Below are 7,655 nucleotides of genomic sequence, written 5' to 3' on the forward strand. Positions count from 1 at the left end.
CCGCTGCACCAATCACGGGGCTTGTGATTGGAAGTGGAGGATCATGATCCATCATCCTATAGCCTCTGCATGGTGCCGTGCAACTGGAGGATTCTAATACATCCTTCCACTCTGCAAGAAGTGAGAGGAGTGAAGTCAATTCCATATAACCGTCTCTTCTTATTAACGTCCAAAGGCCCATGTCAACATTGACTTGAGTACTCTGGTCTAATTCTTGCCTACTAGCTAGTACATCCAGGATTCCATCAAATCCTATATATCATGGTGATTGTAGTTTAAATCTAACAAGTTCTCAAGCACAATTGTTTGTCTCAACCGTATCCTCCTAGGATGTCCTTGCCCCCATGAGAATGTGTCCCAATACATGATGAACCTTAGTTGATGTCTGATAGCTTTCTTTTGGGCAAACTGATAGTATTTGACAGTAAAATGTTTGCAATGGTGCCCTGCTTCAGATATGTTCTTCATGGATTTCAAATCCTTGATTTCATTCTATCAATCCTTGTAGTTGCTGAGTGGCACAGTGGCAGGAGTCCTTCTTACAGTCAGCTGTGCAATATGGGCATGTTTCAGATCATACCATCCCTTGCCGATTGGGCAAGAAGATAAGGGTCCAATCCTGATTACAATCAACGTAGAGAGACATTGAGTGAAAATAAGGATAAAAAAGTGGGAATTAGTCCCTCTTAATTTCAAGAGAGAGAGAGAGAGAGAGAGAGAGAGAGAGAGAGAGGTGGCATAAGTGACAAAATAGTGCAGGATAAATACCATGATGTGGCTGCACAATGTTGGGCCATGGGCTTTTCTAAATTGGACCATCTGTGGCCCATGATTGCAACTGGGCAACCATCGGCGCCATGATTGCGTGTGCAAGCCTACCATGCTGTCGCCGTGAAAATGATGTCGCATGCAGTACCATCATCTACCTCCACGCACTTCCCTGTTCATAATTGTTATCTTGTCCAAAATACCTCTTTCACGTGTCGATCCGCACATGAGCGGCTAAAACTAAGAAGCTTTGGATGTGGTATCCTATCCTATTTGGATAAATTACATGCTGCTACCTTAGGATCCAGTAATCTAATTATCAAACATAACGTATTGTAAAAGCTCAGGACACAATACTTGGACAAAATACTTTCTTGATCTTGTTCTCTAACATATAACCTCGAGTGTACTGCTTGAATGGAAATTGTAGCCGTTTATATTAATACATTTTTTATGTGAGCATTTCTCGAAATTGATTTTGGACAGTCAAGTTAATCAGGAATTATTCAAGACATCCGTATTTTGTTCTTGTTTATATTTTAAAATTTCCTTTTTTTTCCCCTCACGTTCAGAATCTCTCCTTGTTAGCTCAATGGTTTCCTGATGCTAAACCTGTCGCTTTAGAGAGAAAAAAAGATACGATGTCATGCTTTTCCAGCCAATTCTTTTCATACAAAAGAACCATGCTTAACTGATCACACAGGAGAAGCTTTGAAAGTAGAGACAGCTCCAGATTTTTATCATGTAATGAACTTAGGCAGTCACACATGCTGCAACAAGTTAAAAGACACATTTCACATCAATGACAGCGAGCCCTTCCACCATGGAACCAGCAAGAGTCTATTAGGTGCCGAGGCCATGTTTTTTCTATTTAGATATGCATGTGGAACCGATGGCTATGTCCAAAGTTTAGGCTATCAGACAATGAGGACCCCCAACGCCGGCCTAACCGCTACTGTAACACCCTATAGACTTCACCCTATCGATCCTTCTCGGACTATAGCACGAATTCGTCTACTCCACTAGATGCCAATTAATGTACCTAACAAAAAAAAAAAAGTTCTTGGAGCTATCAAATTGACCGACAGGCAACAGCTGCAGCTGCTCAATCGATTCCTGTGAGTGGAATTCAACTGGATCTCGCAAGTTTACCACCCAACGACACTCGTGACACACAATGATTTTTGTAATCCAACTACGTCCAAGGAAAACTACCAAGAGGCTTATTTGCCCTCGTTATATCACTCCGCCGCCCCCCTCGCCAAAGGCTTTGTTCCCCTATTCTTATTCTTATTCTTCCATGGGAGCTAAAACCCGTTCTGGGTATTGGTTCCGCTACTCTTGCTTGGCTATCCTGGTTGCCTCCCTGCAAGGAGCATTTCCAGAGGGCTATCACCATGAGAATGAGCAGCTCCATCACAATTCGACGGATGGGAAGGAGGGGACGAGCGACATCAGCTGCAACTTGTTCCAAGGGAGCTGGGTCTATGACAACTCCTACCCCCTTTACGACTCGTCGCGCTGCCCGTTCATAGACCCCGAGTTCGACTGCCAGAATTATGGCCGGCCGGACAAGATGTACCTCAAGTACAGATGGAAGCCAAATGGATGCGAGCTCCCGAGGTTGGTCGTAGGATATATACAACTGGATTAAGCGATCTGTCTATTTCCTACTGCTCTCTATATCCGTGAATCTTCTTTCTTGAGTTGGAAATGTTGTGCAGGTTTGATGCGAAGGATTTCTTGTGGAGGTGGAAAGGGAAGAGGATAATGTTTGTTGGGGACTCCATAAGCTTGAACCAGTGGGTGTCACTCAATTGCATGCTCCTTGCCGCAGTGCCCAATGCCAGGACCTCATTCATCAGAAGTGATCCCCTCTCCTACGTTAGATTTCAGGTCTCTCTCTCTCCCTCCCTCTCTTTCTCTCTCTCTCTCTCTCACACACACACACATAGATTTCGAACGAATTCTTCGTTTAGTATATGTTTAATGTAACTTTTATTCGCTGGTTCGGCCTGCTCTTTTGAGAAGAGCCTGGAATGACTTTGCGAGTTGCATGTGCGGGCGTCCATCTTTTTTTCTTTTTTTTTTCCTAATTCTTTTTCCTTTTTTTTTAATGCCAAACGAGAGCATAGATCATGGCAGACGGCAGTGCATATTTATCCCTTTCCCTGTGGAGGTCCCAAGCTTTTCCTATATCATGCGGTGCTCAACAGCTCAAGGGATAAATCATCTTTTACCCAATAAAAAAAATCTGGCTGTCCGATACAACATAAATGGTCAAGATTTATCCACCGTCAACTATCTGTAGCCAGTCTTGCCTTCTTGTTCTTGCCAATGAAAAGTCCTTACCTTGTACCAAAAAAAAAAAAAAAAAAAATCTTACCTAGATAAAATAAAAAAGTTGGTAAAAAAATAGATGGAAGCCAATTGGTGAGGAGCTAAGCGATGGCAGGGAGGCGGCCTGAGGCGATCTCACGTATAGGTGGGGGATAGATCATAGGTGGGAGAAGGTTGTTGAAAATATAAAAAATAAATATTTTTTTTAATAGAAAAGGTATAAGCTGAGGTAGCTTTAGATCCCACTCACTCTAGAATATCTGATTAGGTTCGACCAAGCCAAAACACCTTTCCAAAAAAAAAACAAAAGTGGGAACCATTTTTTAGGATCTTTCCCACCTTTTTATAAAAAAATAATAAAAGAGCACCATATTAAATAATTATGCTTAACCTTTAGTGTTAATGAAAATGTAAAACTCCAATGTACTATATCAATTGAAGGCTAGTCTCCCACCAGTGTCTTGAAGACTTCTTTCAAAAGAACTAACATATTATGGGTTAAATCAAACTTTTCTACTTTTGTTGATAGAAGTAGAGCACAGGGCACATAACACTTTTCTCCAACCTGTTGTTTTTTTCTCTGAACAATGAAGTAGCAACACCAGCCATTTTAATTTTATCTGTATAAATATCTATACGAACATATATTCAGTTCTACTAGATAGGTTTTAAATATTTATATAAAATTAAAAATTTTAAATAATATTTTTTTTGGTTATTTTTTTTAATAAGGTTTTAGGTTGTTACGGTCTGTGTCAAAACGGTTGAAAAACATCTCTGCACGCATATTAATCTGTTATAAAGCGGCGGCGCAGCACTCTCTCCTAAAGGGGCAAGTTTTAGAATGTTGTGCGAGTCCGTACCATTGGTTGGTTGGAAATTTGAATCTCGGCTACAACATCACAGAGAAAATATCCCGAATGCATAAAAGGTACCGGCGGCAATCACCCTTCTGTTTTAACTTTTAAGGGGTTAGTCCTGGTAAAAGTCCGTCTTTATCATCTTCATCTGTAAATAAAGACATTAGCGTTCCTAGCAAGCAAAAAAAAATAAATAAAGACATTAGCGTACGGATAAAGTAGCCCAAAGGTCTCTCCGGCACAATACCAACAACCAAGAGATGATAAAGAATGCTCCGACCAGAAGGCCAGAAAAGAAACTAGAGCACAGATATCGTGTCATTTCTCTTTTCTTTCTCAAAAAAAAAAAGAGTAATGTCATCTCATCTAGGAATTCTCGATCATATAACTCACTTTGAAATTGCCTGCCTGTATTCGCTGATAAATCCTTCATATTATACATTTAGAGCGACGAATTACACCTCTTTTTCTAAGTGAATCACTTGGAGTGCATATTGGCATATTCCTCTATTTCTTTCTGGTGGAAACTAATTCATAAGGTACACCACTGTGCACTGCCCCTTCGTCCCAAAATTACTTGCATACACGGCCCGCTGGCTCGTTCCTTTCTTTCTTTCTTTCTTTGATGAAAGGGAGATGTAAGCCACCCAATCGTTCTTTTCTTCTTGTCCTCCTATATATTTGTTGTTGTTGTTTTGATCCTTCGCCAAGACAAATGATGTAACTAGTTATTCACTGCTGTCCCACCCTCCATATTTGGCAACCCTAGGACGTCCCCTGATTTCTGAACCCAAGCTAACGTCGGCAACACGGTTGCAGGACTACGGCGTCTCAGTTATGTACTACCGGACAACGTATCTAGTGGACGTCGTCCGTGAAAGGATCGGACGGGTCCTCAAGCTAGACTCCATACAGAGTGGGAGGGCATGGGTTGGCGCTGACTTGCTGATCTTCAACACATGGCACTGGTGGACTCACAGAGGAAGGAGCCAGCCGTATGAGATCTATCCTGTCTCCTGAGACTTCCTTTTGTTTGTTGAGCGAGATTGTGCTTCTTTCCAGTTACGACATGTGCTCTTTCTCATGTAGATGGGACTACGTGCAAGATGGAAACCGGATATACCGAGACATGAATCGCTTGGCGGCCTTCTATAAGGGGCTTTCCACATGGGCCAGATGGGTTGATGCTAACGTCAATCCAGCCACCACCAAAGTCTTCTTCCAGGGGATCTCTCCAACTCATTATCAGTAAGTTGGCTCGCAATTAACAAATAGAATCTCTCAATGACCAATTTATCAACACTAGATTCTTTGATCCTATATAAGTACCCTTGATCTATCCAGCGAATAATCGGTGTGAGACTAAACGTCGAGCTAAGGGTTCAAATCCATTTAAATCTAATAATAAACACCATAAATGGCACGTGGTAGGTTCCAATGGATCCGTGCTGCCGTATTTTCTAGTACACGTAGATTATAGATCAGCTTCGCTCTGATACTATTTGTCACAACCCAAGACTTCATCCAAAATAGCTAGTCGGAAGATATTATTTAGATTCTTTAATTATATATCAATATTCAAAATATATCCATCGTTTATCCGCACGGGTCCTCACAAGATATTCAATGCAAATGACCCTCATCGCTAAAGAGCAAACGCAAACCATGCTGGCAATTGATAATAAGATCATGATGGTTGGATGACAGTCAACGAGGGCCTACCTTGTATAATAAATGACATGAAGTCAGTTTCCTTGCTGTTATTTTGTTAGCATTACTTTTTGCCACTATTAGGTTGGTACTTTCACTCTTTTCAACTAATTTTCAGAGTGTCCGTTGCTATATAATAATGCCCTTAACCTAGCCGACAAACTATTTTTTTACAGGGATTAGCTCTGAAAAAACCCATTTAATTCTAGCTGCGCTTATATGTTTAGATCACATTGGCAGTACCATATTCTTGCAAAATAGTTCCCTCTAACTTGCCTCAATTTCCACTTGCTCTTATTCAGTCATTAACTCGGTCATCAAGTCAAATCTTCCCTTGACACTGCACTGGTGCAGAGAAAAAAAATTATTGCGTCAACCCACATTTCTTACTACCCTTCCTTCCAAATCAACTTTCTGATCTCCATCATGCTATTGTTTTTAGTCGCCTAACGTTTAAATTTGCTTGATGCTACCATAGAATTTACCCTCCACTCTCTCTCGCTTGGTGCGAAAAACTAACTCTAATTCTATCAGATGATGTTAATCTATGTTCTTTCCTAGAGTGCATAGAGCACAAAATAGTCGCATTAAGCCATCTGTCAGCCATGGCTCTTTTTCTCGATCAACAAGAGGTAAATTCAGTCAAGTTAACAAAGTGCAGATATCTCCCAGCACAAACATTGACATAGCCGGAGTGTGGTCGTTGCAAAAACAGCAGATATTTTTATAACTGATCCTAATTCCTACAAACATCACTGCCAAGTATATTGTTTGAATCAAATTTTAAGATTTATTCTGCAATCTTTCAAATTCTGACCAACATTCATTCTTATCTTATTCTCTCACCGCATCTAGTTAAGTATCTTATTTGTATGTCGGAATTGCATGCATAGAGATCTCGGCTCCAGATCAGCAGTTAATCAACTATTTTCTTGCACTTTGCTTTCACTCCATTCCGTATAGCTATTTGTAAATAAGGCATCCTCTCCATCTTTCTTATATATAACCAAATGTTCTCTGCTGCAGTGCTTGCTCTGAAATTTACCTACTGTAGTTCCTCAGCAAGAAGTAGGCTCGGAATACTTACCATAAAATGACATAGGCCGTATCTGATCATTTTATTTCCCTAAGTTTTTAATTGCGACTTTTCAAGTTCCACATCTGTGATCAGTCAGTGTCATTATCCGCATCATCTTTTCTTATATATCTCTTGTTTTTTTCTCTTCCCTGTGAATAAATACTGTGGGAATCAGAGGAAGGGACTGGGGTGAGCCCAATGCGAGGAGATGCTATGGACAGGCTCTTCCATTGATTAGACCAACATACCCAGGAGGTTCCCTTCCAGCACAGGCCATAATGCAGAGAGTGTTGCATGCCATGTCAACGCCAGTATATCTATTGGATGTCACGTTTCTCTCACAGCTTAGAAAGGATGCCCACCCATCTGTATACAATAGGGACAATTCAGGCATGGACTGCAGCCACTGGTGCGTTGCAGGCCTTCCAGATACGTGGAACCAGCTCCTGTATGCAGCTCTCCGTTAATTCAAGTGGAGATAAGGTTGCATGAAAAGAGAAGCAAACAAGAAGCACCTCACCATAAACTATTCTGACCACAGTATTGTTTCTAGGGTAGATTTCTCATTTGCAAGTTGTTTGCAGCAGCTATCCATAATTTGTGCAGGTTTCTCTTTGCTCCCTGATGATATCATGGAGAGCGGGAAATAATCTGTGTGTTGTGAAGGAAGTTCAAAACATTGTTCTCAATGAGGGTCAGATCATTGCATTGTAATTTGGAAAAGTTAAATTAATGCTTTCAACTTTCGTTTCAAGAATTAAGAGCATGTCTTTCAGAACATGGGCATCACAAAGATCGATATCATTTGCTCATTTGGTTGGTTCATATGGTCCATGGGTTAAAAAAATTCCATTCTGAAGATATAGAATTTGTGATCTCAATAGAATCTAGTTGACTTC

General features: G+C 40.8%; 1 protein-coding gene across 1 annotated transcript; it reads left to right on the forward strand.

Annotated features, from left to right (window-relative positions):
- The first annotated feature begins 1,989 nt into the window (after window positions 1-1,989).
- Window positions 1,990-7,513, forward strand: LOC103702999 (protein trichome birefringence-like 38). The gene is made up of 5 exons (XM_008785682.4): window positions 1,990-2,391; window positions 2,493-2,664; window positions 4,788-4,963; window positions 5,058-5,216; window positions 6,932-7,513. Exons 1-5 carry the CDS (start codon window positions 2,069-2,071, stop codon window positions 7,221-7,223), a joined length of 1,122 nt encoding a protein of 373 aa, XP_008783904.2. The 5' UTR covers window positions 1,990-2,068; the 3' UTR covers window positions 7,224-7,513.
- Window positions 7,514-7,655: the final 142 nt, after the last annotated feature.

This window comes from Phoenix dactylifera, chromosome 8, assembly GCF_009389715.1.
Source record: "Phoenix dactylifera cultivar Barhee BC4 chromosome 8, palm_55x_up_171113_PBpolish2nd_filt_p, whole genome shotgun sequence".
Classification (NCBI taxonomy): domain Eukaryota; kingdom Viridiplantae; phylum Streptophyta; class Magnoliopsida; order Arecales; family Arecaceae; genus Phoenix; species Phoenix dactylifera.

Bases quoted from the DNA above. Each gene is read 5' to 3' on its own strand.
- LOC103702999 (XM_008785682.4), top strand. From the start codon at position 2,069: ATGGGAGCTAAAACCCGTTCTGGGTATTGGTTCCGCTACTCTTGCTTG. The intron at 2,665-4,787 runs GTCTCTCTCTCT...ACACGGTTGCAG, and splicing joins TCTCCTACGTTAGATTTCAG to GACTACGGCGTCTCAGTTAT. The intron at 5,217-6,931 runs GTAAGTTGGCTC...TGTGGGAATCAG, and splicing joins ATCTCTCCAACTCATTATCA to AGGAAGGGACTGGGGTGAGC.